This window comes from Elaeis guineensis, chromosome 16 (genome assembly GCF_000442705.2).
Source record: "Elaeis guineensis isolate ETL-2024a chromosome 16, EG11, whole genome shotgun sequence".
Taxonomy (NCBI): domain Eukaryota; kingdom Viridiplantae; phylum Streptophyta; class Magnoliopsida; order Arecales; family Arecaceae; genus Elaeis; species Elaeis guineensis.
This window is the reverse complement of record NC_026008.2, coordinates 39,450,152-39,473,183: the sequence shown is the minus strand read 5'-3', so window position 1 is coordinate 39,473,183 and position 23,032 is coordinate 39,450,152. Positions and strand designations below refer to the sequence as shown.

General features: G+C 38.7%; 2 protein-coding genes across 2 annotated transcripts; both read right to left on the bottom strand.

Moving 5' to 3' along the window:
• Positions 1-10,340: 10,340 nt before the first annotated feature.
• LOC105059669 (uncharacterized protein At1g76070) lies at positions 10,341-11,491 on the bottom strand. The gene has a single exon (XM_010943054.4). The coding sequence runs from the start codon at positions 11,217-11,219 to the stop codon at positions 10,506-10,508; it is 714 nt and encodes a 237-aa protein (XP_010941356.1). The 5' UTR covers positions 11,220-11,491; the 3' UTR covers positions 10,341-10,505.
• Positions 11,492-12,928: 1,437 nt separating this feature from the next.
• LOC105059668 (DNA-directed RNA polymerase II subunit RPB1) lies at positions 12,929-22,514 on the bottom strand. The gene is made up of 14 exons (XM_010943053.3): positions 22,218-22,514; positions 21,837-22,100; positions 20,077-20,379; positions 19,825-19,983; positions 19,542-19,703; positions 19,244-19,464; positions 18,998-19,139; positions 18,596-18,931; positions 18,204-18,490; positions 17,858-18,116; positions 14,687-17,769; positions 14,417-14,488; positions 13,460-13,513; positions 12,929-13,372 (listed from the first exon to the last, which is right to left on the bottom strand). Exons 1-14 carry the CDS (start codon positions 22,299-22,301, stop codon positions 13,270-13,272), a joined length of 5,529 nt encoding a protein of 1,842 aa, XP_010941355.1. The 5' UTR covers positions 22,302-22,514; the 3' UTR covers positions 12,929-13,269.
• Positions 22,515-23,032: the final 518 nt, after the last annotated feature.

Genomic DNA, 23,032 nt, shown 5'->3' with positions numbered 1-23,032 from the left:
ACAAACTTGCATGTGCTGCACCCGAAGATACAAAAACTCACCAGTTGGCGAGAAACAAAGATTAAGAAGCAAAACAATAGTCCTTAAGCTAGCTAAAAATCAGGGCACAATAGATTCTCCCCCGCTCTCCCAAGAAAAGAGAGGAGCTTATCTGTGTTTACCAATATATACAACCGTCCAACATTGTGACAGCCTAACTCCATCTTTAAGAAGTACTGATGGGAACGAGCCTCAAAATAGAAGATCCGGTTGTTCCGTTCCTTCCATAAAATCCAGAACATCCCGACGACCCAACAATCCCAAGCGAAAGTCTCTAGCTTCTTTGGGAGTGTTCTTCTCCAAGATGTCCATATTTCTTCAATAGAGTTTGGAACATCGGGCAGTGACAACATCGGTGAGCTCCAATTCCAAATTCGTTGAGAGAATTCACATTGAAGTAGTAGGTGATCAGTTGTTTCCTGCTTATCTCCACATAAAGGACAGATTAAAGATCCTGTAAATGCTCTTCTCCTCAAGTTGTCAACTGTTAAAATTTTGTTATGAATGGCTGCCACTTAAAGATTTTCATCTTTTCTGGCAAGGGAAGTTTTCAGATAATTCTGGCAAAATTTGAGATAATACCTCCATGCGAGATGAATTTGTAACATGTATTAACCTTGAATTTGTAATCCAAACTCCAGATCCATTGTAAGTAATCTCGGTTTGCAGAAAGAGATCTCCCATCAATCAGAAAGAATATTTGTTGCAACTCAAATTCAGCAATTGAACTTATAGTGGATCGGAAGAGACTTCTTTTATCATATGTCATCAAAAATTCCTGCACTATAATGAAAGGATGTAGAGATAGAAGAAAGACACTCGGAAAAAGAATCTTGAAAGGTGTAAATCCAACCCATCGATCAACCCAAAACCCTGTTTGCTGACCATTCCCAACAGTAAACTAAGAGCCTTGCATGAACATATTTCTAACCTTTGCCACGCCCTTCCAAGCCCAAGAAAAACATCTCTGATTAGCCAATGTCATTTGGTTTGGTCACCTTTGTGTATAGTATAAGCTTTGGATAAGTTGTCTCCATGGCCTATCTTGCTCGGAATAATATCTCCACCAGCATTTCATCAAAAGACAATTGTTAAATTTTCTTAAGTTAATCACCCCCAATCCTCCATAGACCTTTGGTCTACAACAAAAATCATTTTTGTCGTAGTGACATGAATCAATATCTTATGCAGATTGCAGCAATTAGAGCGATGCTGTTGCACAAGAGTATTAGATGCTGATTTAGTTGCTTGATAGGCTCAGAACTAGTGAAGATATCAATTCAAATGCTGGACCCTTTCTACCATAACAATAGATAGGAGATGTTGTATCAAAATCCAGGCCGGTCCAGTGAGAGAAGAAACACTCTTTCCCCCTGCCTCCTTCCAATCTATATAAATCCTCTTACTGGTTTCAGCTTACCAGGTACTTGTAGCAATTAAATGCCACAAAGCTTTTGTAACCGGTTTGAATTCTGGCAATGAGAAAAGACCAGATACGCAGGTGAGACAAAACCATGAGCCTGCCGAGCGAGCATGGAGCCAACGGAAGAGTCAAGACGGAGAGAACAATCCATTTGCTTTCTGAAGTCTGGCAAGCTGTCACGCTCCGAACCCAATATCCGGATCGGATACGTGATGGCCGCATACTCCTTAGAGCAAGCCCTAAAGAATATGCAAGGCCAAAAATAAATCATTACAATCTTAACATCCATACCATTAATTTCAATAATAATTCGTAAAACCTTGCATAATTACAAATTAAATTTCTTCAATCCTCTGATCAGGTACTATGACACTCTATCTATCCATCTGCTCATCCATAAATCTAAACCATAGCCAATCATGAACGTCCTGTATCTCTGAGAAGAAAAGAAAGATGAAAGGGTGTGAGCTTTACAGTCCAGTAAGAATTCCCATATCACACTGATATAGTAATATAATCTGAAAATAAGAATAAGCAATAAAATATAAAATCTCATATTCAATGTCCAGAATAATGCAAACATTCATAAATTTTCTGTTTTGTCAAAATAGATGCATCATCATATGTTAACAGGTGAAACCCCTTTTATTCAACAATTATTTCATGCCTTATCTTTCATTTCTCCTTTTATAATCTCATAATTTTTAACCTTTTCTTTTTGGTTCTGGACTATTCAAGTCTATACCTCAGTCACCATCCGGATCGAATCCACTTAAAAAATCTTTCAAAACTATCCCAGGATGAGCTCCTGGCCGACTGTCCCACGTACCAAAGCCCATGAGAGGCTGTCCCAGGCATAAGCTCCTGGCGGGCTGTCCCAGGCATGAGCTCCTGGCCGGCTGATCCATCTGTAAGCCAGTGGGGGCTGTCCCAGGCATAAGCTCCTGGCGGGCTGTTCCATATGACAAGGCTTAGTCCATACCATATATCTCTTTCTTTTCATTTAATCATTATGTGTTGATTTCATCAAATCAATTCCGACTTGCATTATGATCAATTCAGATATGTCATATCTATATAATTATGCCATCAATCTCTGATACATATATATTGACATAACATACTCATGCTCAAAATCAAATAACAATATCTCAGGTATAATAAATTCATCGATCTCAAATCCGACAATGCAAAGCCAATAATGCAAGACCAACAGTAAAATAGCATATATATAATAGTGATCATGTACAGGGATTCTTTCCTTTACAGGTGACTGATCCAAGCACAGAAATCAATGTTCTTCTTTGATTTATAAATTTCTTTAATAAAATATTCCACTCGATATCATTTGCAGACAATCATCTCTTCGTAACTCTGATCAAATATAAAGATCATATATGGAGAAAATTACCGATAATCGATCCTAATAATACAGTCGAGGACCTCTCTTAGGATTAACCAAAATTAGGACTTGTCTATATATCTGGATCCTCCACTGATCCATAAGACTTCTAGAGAGAGAAAATTCATGAAGAGAGAGAAAATTTTAGAGAGAGAAAGTAGAGAGAAAGTGGAGAGAGAAACCTTCGCATCCTTCCGATGAGGCACTCATGATCGAGATCATCAGAGGTCCTATCAGGGTGACTCAATATGAATCAAGTGTTACAAATTTCGAATAGGATCGAACTGAGATCAGATCTACCGCACGAATTTCGGAGCAATCTCAGATCATCTTATTTTCATCTCAATTTTATCCTAGGGTCCGTGATGAAATCAGAGAGAGAGGAAGACTCTAGAGAGACAAAATCCATAAAAAGAGAAAAAAGTCTAGAGAGAGAAAATGTAGAGAGAGAAGGTAGAGAGAAGAGAGAGAAAAGAGAGAGAAAGGAGAGAAAAAGGAGAGAGAGAAAAATTCTCTCTCATCTTCTTCTTTTTACTTTATTTTATTTTTATTTTTCTCTTTCTCTTTCTCTTTACTTTTCTTTTCTTTTTTTTTTCTTTTTCTTTTTCCTTTTTCTTTTCTTTTTCTTTTCTTTTTCTTTTCTTCTTCTTCCTTCTTCTTTTCTTTTCTTCCCGCGGCCTCCCTTGGCTGAAACAGGGGAAGACCGAAAAGGGTTCAGAGGCTTGACTCCGACGAAGGCGGCGGCTTCGTCGGATGTCCGACAGCAGGTGGAGGCGGCGGTGGGCAATGGACGGCCGGCGGCAAGGTTCGGCCGGCAAAATCAAAGGAAGATTCAAAAAACAGGGGATTCTTTTGCGACTGATTTTCGGCAAAGTCGGTGGCCGGCGGCGAGGCTTTGGGCCAGGGGAGAAAGGGAAGAGGGAGAGGAAGAAGGGGAGGGGCTTACCTCGAGCTCCGGCAGCCGAGAAGAACTCCGACAATCCTTTCTTCCTGTTCAAAGAACTCGCAGAAAAATCTTGGAAAAATCCCTCTAAACTCTTAATAATCTCTCAAAATCCCATAATAAAGACCTAAAGGGAGGGGAAGGGGGTTTTATAGAGGAGTTTTCTTAACCCGTGCCGGACTCTATCACTCCGATTTCATCGAAAACGGAGAGGAAGAAGACTCCGATTAGGAGTCTTCCTCCTCCTCTGTTTTTTTTTTTTTTAAATCTGGATTATTACATTCTCCCCTCCTTAAAATAATTTCATTCTCGAAATTAAGTTATGTCGTTCGAGATACCTATTTTTAAAGTATACATTCTTCATGTCATTCACAAACTTACGATAATGTCATATATATATTATTTATTTCTCATGATCTTGTTATAACAAAAATTATTTGAAATTTCAAACTCATCCCTTCTTATTGATTTTTCAACTTTTTGAAGAACTGTAACATTTTGGACTTGTATTAATATACCATCATTATTTGTCTAATACATTTCACTCAAAAATTCATAATTATCTCAAACTACCTATGATAGAAAAATAAATAAAGGTCAAACATCGGGCACTCTTCACAATCATCGATTTCTTTCTTCTCTTGACCTTCCAACAAATTTTATATGTAGACTCTCATCTTAAGAAAAATCTCAATCTTCTATATCAGTTCAAGTAATAATATTAAATTTTAAAAAAAATATGAGATCTATGTCAGGATATTCTAAGTTTGAACTGATAATAGAACTATCAAGCTGTTAATAAACTTGAGATATCTAGAATTTCTTGGCATTATCTACAATGAAGCAACCTACTAACAAAAATTATCCGACTATGATTAGATTAAAAATCATTCTTTATTAACAACTAATGTATTCCATAATATCTTCAGAATCAAAGAATTAATATTTCTAATCAATTTAACCCATCATACTTTTGCTGCGCACTCTGATCTTAATTTATCAAATTATATAATTATATCAAAGATAAAAATATCCTTATATGTTAGATCGATCTAGGATAGATCAAACCTTCAAATTTCATATAAGACTTAGGATAAAATTTTAAGTTTCTTCATCTTTACTACCTTTGGACATAGCATATAAAAATTAAATCTTGATCTACTTCCTATATTTGAAATCATTGTATAAGTTTCATCACTTTTCAAGAATCCAACATGTCTAGAATTAATTGGAGTTAATCTTAGATTTATCTTACAATCATTTAGATAATTTCTAAATCAATCTTCTTTTTTAAAAGAATTAATTCTAACTTGACAACTAAAAGAACTCAAGCCAACATCCTTAAGTAGAATCAACTTGATTATTTCCTATAGAGCTCCCTTCATCATAACCCTTAATATTAATCAATAAATCCATACAAAATCTTGTTATCTATACAAAATCTTATCCCTTGTATAAGTCATTCAAAATTTAACACTAGCAAGATGTCTTAGTTTAATTTAAAAAAAAAAATTCAAACTTGACTCGAATAATTAATACACTTCACCATCTTCAACAATCACAGAAAAAAATTAAAAAAAATTAATCCACAGATAGTAATACAAATTATTAAAGATTTCATTATAACCTGTATATCATACTCTGACAAAATAATTTTTTTTCTTTAATTTAACAATAATATTAAAATACTTTTGATCTACTTAAAAAAAATAAACTTTTAATTTAAAATTCAATACAATTTGAAAGATAAAAAATTATATTCAGAATATGATATTTTGAGTGACCAAAGACTTTTACCAAGATGTGTATATCGTATTCTCATAATAAAATTTAAGTATATATATATATATATATTTTTTTCATCTAAATTGAGTTTATATGACCTCTTATAGATTCAATGTTCAAAAATATTTTTCTCTCATATGATGTAATTTCTTCTTAGACCATACCCTAATTAATTTTCTTTTGATAAGTCCAAAAATTTATAATGCTCAAATAATTAACATCAAAATCAGAAAAGTTATCATAATTTCCTTCCATATAAGTTTAGCATTCCAAAATCATCGAGTATACTCAACATTACATATCAATACCTCCCACTTCATTCTAAGGTCAACTCTTCTTATATTCAGGCCACCCTACTAATTGAAATCCAAGATATAACTCTTCAATTTTATTATAGATAATATATGCCACTTATGCATAAATTTCATCTTAATATCTATTGATTCGAAATCTAAATATTGAATCTTCTCTTTTATATCTATCATGTTCCTCATGATCATAACCTAAGTTCAGATATCAATAGAATTACAATTCTGAATAATTATAACCTTAAACTCAAATACCGCTTAAATCATATTTTTTGATGATCATAACCTAAACTATAATATCATTCTATTACATCCTTAATGATTATAACCTTAAATTCTGATATTATCTATCATACTCTATTGATTTTAATCCCAAAGTTTTGATATTACTTATATGACAATCCCTAGTGACCTTAAACTTGGGCTCTAGTACTGTTCTGTCATATCCTAATCACTTGTGTTATTGTCTCCAAATAAACGTAACCTAACCTCTAAGCTCAGATGCCACTCCGTCACATCCTACTGATCTTTACATAAAATTTTAATATCTCTTCATAATCTCTAGTGATCTTAAACCTAAGCTTTAATATCATTCTATCAAATCCTAATCACTTATATCATATTTCCTAATGATCATAACCTATGCTCTGATACCATTCTGTCATGCCCCGAATCCAACACTCGGGTCGGATACGTGATGGCCGCACACTCCTTAGAGCAAGTCCTAAAGAATATGTAAGGCCAAAAATAAATCATTACAATCTTAACATCCATACCATTAATTTCAATAATAATTCGTAAAACCTTACATAATTACAAATTAAATTTCTTCAATCCTCTGATCAGGTACTATGACACTCTATCTATCCATCTGCTCACCCATAAATCTAAGCCATAGCCAATCATGAACGTCTTGTATCTCTGAGAAGAAAAGAAAGATGAAAGGGTGTGAGCTTTACAGTCCAGTAAGAATTCTCATATCACACTGATATAGTAATATAATATGAAAATAAGAATAAGCAATAAAATATAAAATCTCATGTTCAATGTCCAGAATAATGCAAACATTCATAAATTTTCTGTCTTGTCAAAATAGATGCATCATCATATGTTAACAGGTGAAATCTCTTTTATTCAACAATTATTTCATGTCTTATCTTTCATTTCTCCTTTCATAATCACATAATTTTTAACCTTTTCTTTCTGGTTCTGGACTATCCAAGTCTATACCTCAGTCACCATCCGGATCGAATCCACTTAAAAAGTCTTTCAAGACTGTCCCAAGATGAGCTCCTGGCCGACTGTCCCACGTACCAAAGCCCGTGAGAGGCTGTCCCAGGCATAAGCTCCTGGCGGACTGTCCCAAGCATGAGCTCCTGGCCGGCTGATCCACCTGTAAGCCAGTGGGGGCTGTCCCAGGCATAAGCTCCCGGCGGGCTGTTCCATATGACAAAGCTTAGTCCATACCATATATCTCTTTCTTTTCATTTAATCATTATGTGTTGATTTCATCAAATCAATTCCGACTTGCATTATGATCAATTCAGATATGTCATATCCATATAATCATGCCATCAATCTCTGATACATATATATTGACATAACATACTTATGCTCAAAATCAAATAACAGTATCTTAGGTATAATAAATTTATCGATCTCAAATCCGACAATGCAAAACCAATAATGCAAGACCAACAGTAAAATAGCATATATATAATAGTGATCATGTACAGGGATTCTTACCTTTACCGGTGACTGATCCAAGCACAGAAATCAATATTCTTCTTTGATTTATGAATTTCTTTAACAAAATATTCCACTCGATATCATTTGCAGACAATCATCTCTTCGTAACCCTGATCAAATATAAAGATCATATATGGAGAAAATTACCGATAATCGATCCTAATAACACAGATCGAGGACCTCTCTTAGGATTAACCAAAATTAGGACTTGTCTATGTATCTGGATCCTCCACTGATCCATAAGACTTCTAGAGAGAGAAAATTCATGAAGAAAGAGAAAATTTTAGAGAGAGAAAGTAGAGAGAGAAAGTGGAGAGAGAAACCTTCACATCCTTCCGATGAGGCACTCATGATCGAGATCATCAGAGGTCCTATCAGGGTGACTCAATATGAATCAAGTGTTACAAATTTCGAATAGGATCGAACTGGGATTAGATCTACCGCACGAATTTCAGAGCAACCTCAGATCATCTTATTTTCATCTCAATTTTATCCTAGGGTCCGTGATGAAATCAGAGAGAGAGAAAGACTATAGAGAGACAAAATTTATAAAAAGAGAAAAAAATCTAGAGAGAGAATCTAGAGAGAGAAAATGTAGAGAGAGAAGGTAGAGAGAAGAGAGAGAAAAGAGAGAGAAAGGAGAGAAAAAGGAGAGAGAGAAAAATTCTCTCTCTTCTTCTTCTTTTTATTTTATTTTATTTTTATTTTTCTCTTTCTCTTTTTCTTTTTTTTTCTTTTCTTTTTTTCTTTTTCTTTTTCCTTTTTCTTTTCTTTTTCTTTTTCCTTTTTCTTTTCTTTTTCTTTTCTTCTTCTTCTTCCTTCTTCTTTTCTTTTCTTCCCGCGGCCTCCCTTGGCTGAAACAGGGGAAGACCGGAAAGGGTTCAGAGGCTTGACTCCGGCAAAGGCGGCAGCTTCGTCGGATGTCCGGCAGCAGATGGAGGCGACGGTGGGCAATGGACGGTCGGCGACAAGGTTCGGCCGGCAAAATCAAAGGAAGATTCAGAAAACAGGAGATTCTTTTGCGACTGATTTTCGACAAAGTCGGTGGCCGGCGGCGAGGCTTTGGGCCAGGGGAGAAAGGGAAGAGGGAGAGGAAGAAGGGGAGGGGCTTACCTCGAGCTCCGGCAGCCGAGAAGAACTCCGGCAATCCTTTCTTTCTGTTCAAAGAACTCGCAGAAAAATCTTAGAAAAATCCCTCTAAACTCTTAATAATCTCTCAAAATTCCATGATAAAGACCTAAAGGGAGGGGAAGGAGGTTTTATAGAGGAGTTTTCTTAACCCGTGCCGGACTCTATCACTCCGATTTCGTCCAAAACGGAGAGGAGGAAGACTCCTAACCGGAGTCTTCCTCCTCCTCTATTTTTTTTTTTTTTAAATCTGGGTTATTACACAAGCACTGAGGAATTGAGCACGAGCACTAAATAATAAGCCACCTTACACATAGAGAGAGAGAGAGAGAGAAAGAGAGGTCGACTAGGCCAGGGATGGAGATGTGATTGGATTTGGCTCCAAATTTGGTCGACCCAAGCTTAATCATATATTTTGCTAATTAAATGCAAGATATTATAATGCAAAACCTCATGACTCCATCCATGCCCATTCATATCACTAACGTAGCCAACTCCATGTTCATCCATCCCTCCCTCCCTCCTACATGCACCTTTATGTTTATTTTATATTTTTTATTTCTCCCTAATCCAGTTGCTCTTCATTCAAATTACACACTCTTTCTTTGAGGGAGAAGGGAAAAGAAAATGATGAGGATGTCAAGAAAAGCGATATTATATTGGTAATTTACATAAATGATAAATGATTTCTTGTCATATGATATCATAGTCATCCATCTCATGACTGCCATGCACATGCTAAGCATTAGTTTGTACTTTCACCCCATGGTTATTTCTCCTTTACAAATCAAGGAGTTTAGGATGAAAATGCCGCTAGTATAATCTTAAGCCGCGATAGACTTGTTCTTCTCTCTCTCTCTCTCTCTTTTTTAAAAAATTCTTAAAGGAAACAATGGGAAACTAGCTACCAGCTTGTTATTTCTTGGAAGCTAAATATTTTTATATATTCTTTTTATTTGGAATGAAGTTTATTCTACGATTAGGGAAACAGGCATAAAAGGACCTTACCAAAAAAAAAAAAACTCGCATATAAGGTTAGGAGGGATATCCCCATCATCCACAATTTTATTCTTTTCTTTAATCATGAAACCATCTTATAACAAAAAGAGTTTGCTGAATTTGGTCTGTGAAACAACTAACATAATACTAGGCTAGCATAGTCTAACATCTATCAAAAAATTATACATGTCCAGGAGTATATATGATTACCTTTTTGAGGACACGTTGTAATATTTCTTTGTACCAACATCTCATGACAGTAGACTTTTACAAAGTCAGAATAACTATCCCCATTTGGTAATTATCCCACAAGGTTGAATTCAGATTGCAGTGACGTAGCTCTATGGCTACTGAATAAAGAACTGTTATAATGGCACCAAAACCTTTAACTTGTTCAATCTCAAGAAATCAAAGACCTTGCGAACAAGACAAGCTAGCTACAGGAGAAATCAATAGCAATCGAGCCTTTTATGTGCTTGCAGTTTCTTCATCTAACTTCTACCAAGCGGAAAGCAACTCTCACCTGCCAATCAACAAAATCCCACTTGCATGCTTATATTCAAATTAAAACAAAGGGCTATCAACATGCCCATTACCATTAAAATCCTTGAGATTTTTTACATGCAGTTTACGTTAATGAAAGATCCAAACACGCACAGCAACTAGATATCAGAATGAAGTAAAGAAGAAGAGGAAGGAAGAAAGAAGAAAAAAGAAGAATTCCACGCTTCAGTTCAATTGAAGAGGAACGGGTGGAGCCAAGGTCCTTCTCTTCCAAAGGTTCACCTCCTTTCGTGGTTCCACAGCCACCACTCCACCACCCATCAGGATTGGTGCAGAGTAATAATCCTCTTCATCACTTTCTTCATCAGAGTACGACTCCTCTCGATCCCCAGTGGCTGCCTCCTGCCTCCTCTCAGCCTTCCTCCAATCGAAGTTAAGTAACGTCTCGCGCCCGCTGGTGAACCGCTTCATCTGGCCTAACGATGGCGCTCTCCCGGCCGCGGCGACTGCCGGCCTCCCCTCGCTGCTCTCCGCCGCATCCCTTCTCCGGCTTGGCCTGAGCTTCCGTCGGAACATCTTGCGAATGATTAAAGTTGGCGGCTTCCACTCTTGTTGGGGCAGCGAATGCCGCTTTGACCGGCAAACTAATTTCCTCTGCTTGACTCGGCCGATGCATGAAACCTTGGGAGAGGTTGGCTCTTGGGCATCAAAGTTGCCTCCATTCTTCTCCTTACGTCGAGCCTCCACCGGTACGATCGATATGATCGGGCCCGAGAAAGCTTTATTGTTGTGGAAAGCCTTTGCTTTGTTGTGGAAAGCCTTTGGCTTGGAAGACTTCTCGCGACCGGGGCTGAGCGGACGGTGAGAAATAGAGAAGGAGGTTGGCTTTGGAAGGAAACTGAAGATTTTGGTGGCCTTTGCTCTACTTGGTTTCTCCATGGAGCCCCCGCTCTCTCTAGCTTCCTCTCTCTCTCTCTCTCAGAGTCTATTTTAAGGATGTATACATGGATAGAAGAAAGCACCTGTGTCTATGAAAGTATACCTATATGGATTGATATTGGTGATGTTTTTATAGGAAGGATGTTCGGTTATGGAAGAAGAACAAGAAATTAAAGAGATGTATTGGTGAATGATGATGAGGAGAGAGGAAGGAGGAGAGAGTAGTTAAGAGGGAAGGGAGGAGGTGAGGAGAGAACGGGTTTGGTCAAAAAGAAGACGGGGTAAAGCTTTCCTACTTATCCACTCCAATTCTAGTAGAAGAGGTCCGGAACTGGGTGTTGCTTTGTAAACTGGAATTCAGTTCCGGCGAGGACTCTATCAGCGTTTTCGGCGTGGAGTTTTTTGTTGACAAAGTTTGTTTGTATGTCCTATCCGACCGTTGAAATGGCAACATTATCCTCGCTTTGTTATTTTTGCCCCTGAAGGGGTCCCATAGGGTGGGCGTCATGTCTTTGATTTGGCCTTGCTAGCACATGGCTATAACGAGGTCAGCGAACGCTGCAATGGATGGGTATTGAGACGGTCGGATTCTGGCTAGGGTTGACCAACCGTTAGATTTAGCTATACTTCTGCTGTCGGTTGGGCAGCGAATCTAATAAACCAAAGTTAGGTCAACCCAACTGAACCCATTTAGACGCGGTATGGATGGCTGATATTTCGTTCGTTCAGGCTCAGGACAAGCATCAGAACCCGAGTTTTAAATTGGTCAGGTTCAGCTCAAAGCTATAACCCGAGATGAATCCTTTACGGAGACGGCCATTCTGGGTTCGGTTTATCGATTAGACCAGACGTTGATATGCCAGAGCATCCAACAACAGATTAATTTCGGCAATTAGTTGAAGCCATGAAGCACAGAAACCCTCAGACAGCTTCAGTGATTGGGCCCTTGAACTGCTGCTGACTCTCAAATCTGATTATTTTAAGTGCCCAGAAGTGGGCAAATCAACAAAAAATAATCGAGATTATGAGACAAAAAAAGGAGTTGCTGGAAATCAATAGGGTAAAAACAAAATCCACCAGAAGACAGGTGGCATTTACCCACCAGAAGGCATAAACTGGTTTCAGGTCAGCCACCTGTAGGAAGTCCACCAGTCCAAAAATCGAGCACCACCAAATGCCACCCTCATCTCCATTTGCCCGTGAAAATAAAGCAGATGAATTATATAAGTTAACCCAAACTGAATAATTTTGAGAACAGTGGATCATGCAAGAATATTATGGTTGTGTTTTTTGTTTTTTTTAAGCTCCTCCAGGCATACAAAATACAGAACCTAGCAAATAAACCTCTTGACAGCAAATGAACAGGTAAAAGAATCCATGAGCACCAAAATAGTGCTTGATTTCAAGCGATCGGAATTAGCTGTTCCAAAATGTGGTCCTCCAGAGAAATCCATAAGCAGAGAATGCCAAGTTCACAACATATAGAATACGTTTCCATAATGACAGTTCTCAAATATGTTCTAACAAAGTTCATCAAAGCTTTTTTCTCAAGCAGCTGGAGCTTGATTAAATGATACCTAAGAAGAAAGTCATCCAAGTAGAACATCCCTCCATATAATGTGGTGCTACATCACTCTAATTTTCAGCAAGCTGTTATACTTGGAAAATGTTCACAGGCGTCCTCATCCATTGCCAGCAAAAGGAGAATAAATCTGAATGCCCATACAATAAAAATCATTCTTGGAATGATGCATTGTCTTAAACAAACAGGGAGGTGCTGGAAAAACACAAGCACCTTGACACGTTAATTCCCATTTACAAATACATGGGTCACCACTTTCCAGTTCAACTTTGTCCACTTATGAATTGCTTTTCTCAAGAACGAGCTCCAGGATATAGATAACAACAACCAACCCGAATACAAGGGAGTCTCATCCTGAGAGAGTCTCCCAAGATGTTTTACCTGTTATATCTCTTAGCTCAATAAATTAGTATAAGAAGCTCGTATGATGACCATTGCTTTCACTTCATTACTTGTTTGTCGGTCACTTCAGCGAGTAGTTTCCTCATCCTTGTTGCTCATTTGTGGAGTATATTGACTGGTGGAAGATGGAGAGTAACCTGGTGCAGTCGGTGAATAGCCTGCGCTAGGACTGATGAATGCAGATAGAACAGTTAATTTCTGAACTTTAGTGAATAAAGTAACATCAGTATACAATGAACCAAAGAGGAACAGTTACCTGTATTGGGGAGAACTTGGGCTATAATCTGGGCCGGGAGCAGAATTGTATGGGCTGTAAGGAAAAGAAGATAAGAAGTTATTAAAAGTGTATTCATATATTGTAAACAATGGCATATATTAATTGTATAGTTGTATACAGAAGTCCCCTTTTCTTTGAGAGAAAAAAGTGTCCTTATACTTCAAGTGTAATATTTTCAAATTTTTAAAAAAGGTATCGATATTTTCCCAGATACATCTGAGATGCATTCCCAAAATCTGTATAGACAAGGGGAGGGATTTTATTTTTATTCTAGTTTCAGATGTAAGTTGACCCCTTTTTGGAGTAAACTGAACGTTACCTTTTTAATGATTAATAGTTAATTTTGGATTTTATGATAATGATACTATTGTGTAAAGTACTGATTGAAGATGGTTAAATGATGCTGTTTGTAGATGCTAATACTATTCGGTAAAACACGGACTGCTAGCTTGATAACTCAGTATGCTATATGAATGCATATAAGAAGTATACATTGTTCACTTCCATGTATCATCACTGCAATCCTCCATGTGGTTTGGCTTTTTTCTCACATCTCCGCTCATACTAATTGTACCAATGAAAAGATAAAGATGCACGTCCTCTCTAAAGTGTCAATTTTATCACGGTTCAATTACAAGCACAATGCAGTCAACTGGAAGATAAAATTCATGGTTCCATTAATTGCATATGATTATCCTTCAGTCATTGTTTCCAGAATCTGTGCCATCATTATCTGATCCTGAAATTGATAATTTCCCTCTTGTATACATTAATTGTAGCCTGATATGATTGTCTAACTTACCGATTAAAGCAGCATAACTTGCACCACATAAGCATATCAATAAACAATCAACATGATGGAGGCAGCTTGTACCAGCAAATAAGAAAATACAGGTATTATGGGATGAAATGAAATTAAAAGAATCGACATTATACCTGGTGGGACTGTATGTTGGACTTGGAGGGGAACAAGAAGGTGATGTAGGAGAATATGATGGTGAAGTTGGGCTACAACAAAACAACAAAAAAAATCAATGATTTAGCTTATAATAAAAGAAAAAACTATACATGCAATTAAAGTAATTGATAGCTTCCATGATAGTAGACCTGTGTAAAACATCAACTCTTACATATCCCAGCAAACATCCAATGCTCGATATTTCTTTTTTTTTTTTTTTTTTAAATGCAAAGCATCCCTATAATTACCTGTAATTTGGAGAAGACTGACTGTAAGGACTAGATGGTGACAACCTTGGACTGCTTGGAGAATATGCAAGCGATGGGGTGTACTTTGCTGAAGAAGGATTGTAACTCGGAGATGTGGGACTATAACTTGGGGAGGTGGGACTGTAACTTGGAGAGGTTGGGCTGTAACCAGGAGAAGTGGGGCTATAAGCAGGTGATGTAGGGCTGTATGAAGGAGAAGTTGGACTATATGTTGGTGATGTTGGGCTGTAGGAAGGTGATGTTGGACTATATGAAGGTGAGGTTGGGCTATATGCAGGAGATGTTGGGCTATAGGCTGGAGATGTGGGGCTGTAACTAGGTGAAGTAGGACTATAACTGGGCGAGGTGGGGCTATAGCTAGGAGAAGTGGGACTGTAAGTGGGAGATGTCGGACTATAGCTTGGAGATGTCGGGCTATAGCTTGGAGATGTGGGACTGTAACTGGGAGATGTAGGAGAGTAGGATGGACTTGTTGGAGAATAGGCAGGACTAGTAGGACTATATCCAGGAGAGCTAGGACTGTATGTTGGGGAAGTGGGACTGTAACCAGGTGATGTAGGACTGTATCCTGGAGAAGTGGGGCTATAACCTGGAGAAGTCGGACTGTATCCCGGAGATGATGGGGTGTAGCCAGGAGATGATGGACTATATCCTGGTGAAGAACTGGGAGAGAAGGCCATCCCACCAACATAAGGAGAAAATTGAGCATCTGTAATCGGCGAAGAGCGAACATTTGGGCTGAGCAAATAACTAGGTGACATCATCCCTTCATGGTAAGGTGTCCCTGAGATGGGTGACCGTGAAGGCGTCATTCCAAAATCCAAACCCTCCATGTAACTAGGAAGCTGAAGTTCAATTGCCTGTTGCAACATCTGATCATTCAAATACAAAGCACAGTCTCCTGTGCCAATTGGAGCAAGCTGACCAAGCATAATGTTCTCAGTAACACCTCTCAAGTGGTCTGCTTCAGAATATACAGCAGCATCAAGAAGTATGTCAACAGTTTCCTCAAATGAACATCTCATCATTGGACCAGTATCATTACGATTGATGCCGTGCCGGGTGATGGCCATTAAGTGACCTCTATAGGTCATTGTATCACAAAGAATAGCCAAATGCCGGTAGTTCACATAAGATCCATCAAAAGATATAACGACACGCAACTCATCCAAAAGGGCTCGTCGAACAGCCTCAATACCAAGAACTTCAATTACTTCAATCAAGTGGTTACTTGTTGTCCTAGTAGCATCGACATCTTCATGACACATAACAGCCAACAGATTGACACCTTCTGTGTCAAGCATCCACTCCACATCTGCTTTGAACCCTTCAGTCTCATCAAATCTGTTCACTTTTCCTGATTTGATGAAGACTTTATTTATATCAGGAATGCCTCGAAGAGCCATTTCTGTCAACATATTGCTTTCTATCTTTTTGAGGAAAACATCATCTTCAGCAGATTCATCTTGTAAATCCCCTTTGGGAGCTTCATCATTCATGATGCGGATCCTAAGTATGAGCTTGTCAGCATTATCATCATTAAAGATGCATGTTATATCACTCCCAAACTCATGATTAATCTTCTCTGCAATGTCCGCCATGCTCAGCTTCTTATCAACCATCATCTCACGATTTAGTTCAACACGAAGCAGCCAAGGAGATATCTTTTCTGGGGCAATATCTTCATCTGGCATTTCATAATATGACTTGACAAATTCAACATCTTCCTCAATAATAGTGCTCATAGGATCAGGATCATACCATACCTCAGTTGCATGTGTTACACTACGTAACGTAGTGTACTCCAAAGCAGTCTGAACATTCTTGGCCAGTTCTTTCTTTTTGTTGACCTCAGGCTTCAAGTAAACAGACAGTGAAGGTGTCTTGATTTTCTTGGCAACATTAATAATTTCCCTCAACCTGGGAACACCAAGAGTAACATTCTTTGCACTCACACCAGCATAGTGGAAAGTATTTAGGGTCATCTGAGTTGCTGGTTCACCAATGGATTGGGCAGCTACACAACCAATCATTTCACCTGGTGCTACCAGTGACTGCAGGAAACGGGATTCTATTTCACCAATAACCCATTCGAATGCTTCACGAGTTAGCCTGTACTCTTTCAACACCCGCTTGCTGGCAAATGTGCTACGGAGTAAGATATTGAAAAACAAAGTTGCATTTTTCTGAGCCTCCATGCTCAGAAAATCATCGCCAGGGACAACTTTCAGCCTTTCTTGCAGCTTATCAATAGCTTCTACAATCTCCATTGGATGCATATCTGATGGCCTCCTCAAATCAATCTTAAATGTCTTCTGTGCATTCCAGATTAGTCTCTTGAGATTAACAGGCATAGGCCATGTGTTATCACCAGTAGTTACAATTTCCGTACCAAGCTGGTAACGATCTGCTTCTAATTTCTGAACCTCAGCATCAAACACATTTTTGAATTCACGGATGGTTTTCAAATCCTCAACATGTTCCGGTAACATGTAGCTAGGATTCCAATTGTTGTCATCAATCTCATACCTAAAAATCTTGTCAAACTCTGATTTTTTCATCTTCAAGGAATCCAACTTCTGTGACTCAATCCAAACGGCATCCATACCATCCTCTCCATAGAGGAATTGTATAACATCCCCAAGAGAATTTCTAACAGTACCATCATATTTGACCATAATGTCTTCCATAGCCTTCACAAGGCGCCGCTGAATATACCCAGTCTCAGAAGTTTTCACAGCAGTATCAATTAATCCTTCCCTACCACCCATAGCATGGAAGAAGAATTCCTGTGGTGTTAACCCACGAAGGTAAGAGTTCTCCACAAAACCACGACTTTCAGGCCCATAGTCATCTTTTGTGAAGTGAGGTAATGTTCGATCAATGAACCCATAAGGAATCCGTTTGCCCTCAACATTCTGCTGTCCCACACAAGCAGTCATCTGAGAAATGTTAATGAAACTACCTTTTGATCCCGCCGTTACCATGGCCTTCAGATTGTTACTCTCAGATAAGCTCTTCTGAGCACTGCTCCCTGCATCATCACGAGCCTTATTCAACACCTGCACAGCAACGTGCCACCTACGTCAGTCTATATGAGATCTGAAATTACATTAACAGCTAAAATAGCCAAAAGAATACTAGTCACACCTGGTTTACTCTGTTTTCAAATGATTCCATCATAGTTCGCCCAGGCTCGGCCTCCAACTGCTTTTCTTGGGCCAGCTTGATAAGCTCTTTAACATCATTTTTAGCTTTTGATATTGTTTCATTAATTTTCTCCATAGTTACCGCATCTGCAATTGTATCTCCAATTCCCATACTAAAACCATTCTGCAAAAGCCAATAGTTTACGAGCCATTGTGTGTGGCCCAAAAACTTACGAGCTGCATCAGGACCAACCTCTTCCCTGCATACAAATATGTACATTTCAGCAAAAAGGAAGAGAAAGGTGAGCTGCAGATATTGTAGTCAGAACTGCTTGCTCCATGAGTACCAGATCACATGAATAAGACTTCCAGTAGATGTTCCAAGAGTTTTTTTGCACAGGGTGCCTGAGAGAAGCTCCCCTTTCTCTATTCGAACTAAAGTATCCCCTGGAGTGATAAATCCCGTTTCTGCTTCGGAGTGCCATGCGGAAGTCCTAATAAGATTTATTTGCTTTGGAATAATAAGGTTGAATACCTGTTTTCCAGTCCATAAAGGCCTAGGTTTCAAAATGGCCGGAGCAGGTATCTTCCCATCAAAGTCTTCCCACCACATCAAAATGTTCATAAAAACATCCTGCCACATTTAAAGGTAAAGTAAGATGATGATGATCATAATAATAATAACAATATAATTTGTGTTAAAGCATAACAAAAAGACAATCAAACAGAAAGTCATCACCATTTCTATAAATGTATCTCTCTTGGTAATTTTGCGACATCCTAGAAGTGTGTCCTGGACAATGCCCATAACAGGTCGATTTGATTGAGGTGAGACAATGCATTTAGGTACCATCATTAGTTCCAAAACTTCTGCTCTAGTCTCAAATGATTGGGGAACATGCATGTTCATCTCATCACCATCAAAATCAGCATTGTATGGAGAAGTTACAGACAAGTTTAAGCGAAAAGTCGAGTATGGCATGATTTTGATTCGGTGACCCATGATGGACATTTTATGAAGACTAGGCTGCCGATTAAAAAGAACAAAGTCCCCATCATTCAAGTGTCGCTCCACCTGCCAAAAAGAAAGCACAGATTAAGCCACGAAACTAGAAAAGGGAAAAAATGATAAGCAGTTAACCTTGTATCCAAGCTCCAAATGGTGATCACTACTTTTCTTCAAGTAGCGAAGATCAAGCCTCTGCCCGTCTTCCCTTATAATGTATTTTGCACCAGTCTTACCAGGGGGAGGATGTGGCCCATATTCTACTAGTTCCTTTAGTCTAAAATTTACCAAATAAACTTTAGTAAAACCTCCAGCATGTTTATATAAAAAGAATAAACAAAGACTTGATGGCAGACCAAGAAAACCACTAGAAGTGATTACCTTTCAATGTTATATGGAGTCACAGTTTCTGGGTATGTTAGATTCAAAGCTATGCTCCAAGGCACTCCCAATTCATCAATGTTGATTGTTGGGTCAGGAGTGATGACTGTTCGTGCTGAAAAATCAACACGCTTTCCCATCAAGTTACCTCTAATTCGACCTTCTTTCGCCTTAAGTCTACTGCATATAGATTTGATGGGTCGTCCAGATCGCTGTGTAGCCTGCATATTGCAAGAAATAAGTTGGACAAAATTGAACAATAAGAACCAAATGGAAAGAAGCATGTGCCATGATATACCCTTGGTTGACCCGGAAGCTCGTTATCAAAATATGTCGCAATGTGGAATTGCAATAATTGTGCAAACTCTGTGATGATGTGAGCTGGAGCTCCATTTCTCTCTTGTCGCCTCAAATTCTCATTATGTCTGATGATCATAGCCAGTTGATGAGTCAGATCATCCTGCCCACAAACAATAATGCAATGTGTTAGAATATGTGAACACGATGCAAGCCATATTTGATCAAGTCCAGCTAAACCAGGCCACAATATCACAAAATGTTTCAACTGAGAATGAACTTACCTCACTCCTAGAAGAGGTATCCATCATCACAGAAGGTCTTACAGGAGGCGGGGGAATTGGAAGAACTTGTAATATCATCCAATCTGGACGGGCATATTGAGGGTTCAAACCCAATAATATACAGTCCTCATCACTTATCCTCTTAAGAACACTAAGAACCTGGGAAACATTCCAGCATTAAATCATGCATGTCTTCCAAACAGTAGCTCTGTTGATACAAAAAAAGAGAAAAAAAGACACAAAAAAAGCTACCCTGTCAGCAGAAAGGATTTGTTTTCTTTCAACAGGTTCTGGAAGCTGGTCTTGGTCATCAGATTTCTTTTTTGGAGCTTTGTATTCTGCAACCATTTTCATACCATCAATGGTAATAGTCGGCTGTTGAGAACCACAACCACCTCGGCTCTTCTTTATTGGTTCTTCTGAATCTTGTTGTGCCTGAATGTCAACATCATCACCACCAGCACATTTCTTCTTGCTTTTGCAGGCATCAGAAATTCTCTTCAACCTATGCTTCGGGTTTCTAATTTTCAAAGCTTGCTTGAATCGAGCATCATCCTGAAACAAAGTAGAACTTTTAAGATAAGAAGATATCTGGGCTCAAAAAAGGTAAAATTCATGCCTGAAAAATCAAGCAAGCAAAACAGCAGGATGAAGACTAGAAAGCAAACATGCAGCTTACTATAAGGGACTATCTCAAGGAGTACGACTTATGCAAGTCCACAGCATCATGCCCCCATGTCCATGATATTGTGGACGAAGAAATATCTTTGAAGACTGAGAAATCAAGGAAATCTTATTTGTAAACTAGCAGGCTCCTAATAATGATGGGAATGAACCTAAGATGCATGGTACAACATTGTTCACATCTGAGTAGCCAGAATTTTATCTAGTGTGATGCACCCACTTCAAAATCTTCACAGAATCTGGATCTTGCACCTATTTCCTAAGCACTTCTTTTTGGCAAATGTTCCTAAAACGTCAACTTCCTCACACCCACTTTCTAAGCACTTCTTGCTAAAATTATTTCTAAAATATCCACTTTCCTACACCAGCTTCTGATTCTAGGAACTAGATCTCAACACATACATACATAAAGAGGGCAAATTAATTCCATTGGAAAAAGTGCAACATCAGCTGAAGATTGCCTCCAGTTGTTGCTAAGATTGACTTGAAAACTGATGTTCCAGATTTTCTTTAGCATTTTGACGTTCAGTTCACCATAATCTAACAGGAAAATCAAACCACTCCCAACCCATCAGAAAGAGGAAAAGAAAAGGGTTTACTGTGGACGTGAATAAAGTTCTCCCAGACATCCAACACATTCTCATGGTATGTTAGTCCAGATAAGAATGCTCAAATTTGTCCCTAGAATAAAGTGCAGCAGGCTCAAAATTTTGAAAATACTTGCAAGTAGAGTTACTATGATTCAATTCTCATAAAAAAATAACACGAACTACAACATAAATTTAGCAGAATTGATTCCATTCAGGTTACTGACTGAACACTGTAGCTCTCTGGATGCAAGCTGACAGCCTTTATAATTTCCTAGCAGTTTCCCAATTTCAGTAAACAAAAACTTGTACTAAGGGTGTTGTACCCTTCCCAGAATTGGGTGCCCACGCCACATAATCATGAATCATCTGTTCAATTAAGCATCTTGTAGAAGCCACTACAATGATCAAGACCAACCTCAATTTTACCAACGATATGCAACATAATGCTTTTTTCCATCAAATCTGGTTTTATGCGTGCTGATGACCACCGCATATATTGATTTTTTTACAAAAAAGCTTTCATGCCGTTCCATATCACTTAACAAAGAAGAATTTCGTGTCGTGATTACTTCTACTAGCTGACAGACGGATCATCTTGAACTAATAAAAATTAAAATTCTTTTTTTTTTCCTTCTTCTTTATTTACTTACGTTCTTCATGTCGATTGTACCAAAGAATCTAGAACAATCACCGCTGAAAAAAAATGAACAAATAAAGGACCAGATCGGAAAGGAGTACCTCATCGGCGAGGATCTTGGAGCAGTTGAAGCAGACGCACCGCATGATAGCGAGCACAGTCTTGAGAAATCCAATATGGAACATAGGCTTTGCAAGCTCGAGGTGGCCAAAGTGGCCGGGGCACTCCGCCATGTTGGCCATGCAAGTCTCGCACTTCATCTTCCTGTCGATGGTCCCGAGCCGCGGGTCGCTGAGCCCCCCAGGCTTCGGCTTCCCCCTCTCCATCGTCTCCCCGTGCTCGATCTGCGCCACCGACATTTGCCGCTGCCACCCAAACCAAAAAACCACGAAAAACCATCAATCGGAGCACAAACCCAAGACTGAAACCGAAACCCAAACCCTAGATCGGAGTAAAAGGAGGATGGATGGAAGGAGGATTACGATCTCATCGGGGCTGAGGATGCCGAACTGGACGCAGCGGACCTTCGCGACCTCCGCCGGGGAGTAGGGGAAGCGCACGTCCATGGCTGGACCTCGAAGATTCGATCAAGAACTATGAGTTTCAGAGAATTATGGTTTGAAATCGCAGGTGGAGGGAATTGGATCCTTGTTTGAAGAATACTTTTTTGCTTTAGATATGTTATATTTTTGTTCGACCTTTTTTTCTTTCTTTTTGGGTGGGGTTGGGGTGACTGAGAGAGCGAAATGGAGGAAGGCGGCGGATCGCTCCTCCGAGAGTCCGCGAAGGCCTCGAAGTGCAACCGGGTCGTGGGGTATTTATAGAGGAGGAGGGCCGACCTCTGGCACGCTACTAACGTGCGCCCAAAGGAATGAGACATGTTTGTAACCCAAAAAAAAAAAGAAGGAATGAGACAAGTTTGTGATGATTAATCTCAGCCGTCCAATCTGGCTGACTGTTTTCCGACGAATTTATCGTATATTTTTAAAACCCATATCAACCCAATACCTTGTACGCAATCTATTTAGCTCAAATTCTATGAAAAAAAAAAAATCTCGATAAATCTTCTCTTTCTATGATCAACAAACTCACAAGCAAAATTTAGGTTAAAAACTATGATAGATCTTCAAAAGAATACATATCGTGTAGACTAACATATCTTATTCTTATAAAAAAAAATTTAATCTAATTCTCCTAGATTTTTCATACAAATCTTTATGGTCGCCATTACATTGGCTCTTGCTAAATAATAGCAATAACGGTAATCATTTTTATGATAATTATTTTTACTGGCATG

Bases quoted from the DNA above. Each gene is read 5' to 3' on its own strand.
- LOC105059669 (XM_010943054.4), bottom strand. From the start codon at position 11,219: ATGGAGAAACCAAGTAGAGCAAAGGCCACCAAAATCTTCAGTTTCCTT.
- LOC105059668 (XM_010943053.3), bottom strand. From the start codon at position 22,301: ATGGACGTGCGCTTCCCCTACTCCCCGGCGGAGGTCGCGAAGGTCCGC. The intron at 19,984-20,076 runs GTAGCTTTTTTT...AATGTTTCCCAG, and splicing joins AAATCCTTTCTGCTGACAGG to GTTCTTAGTGTTCTTAAGAG. The intron at 13,514-14,416 runs GTATAATGTCGA...TTTTCCTTACAG, and splicing joins CCAACATACAGTCCCACCAG to CCCATACAATTCTGCTCCCG.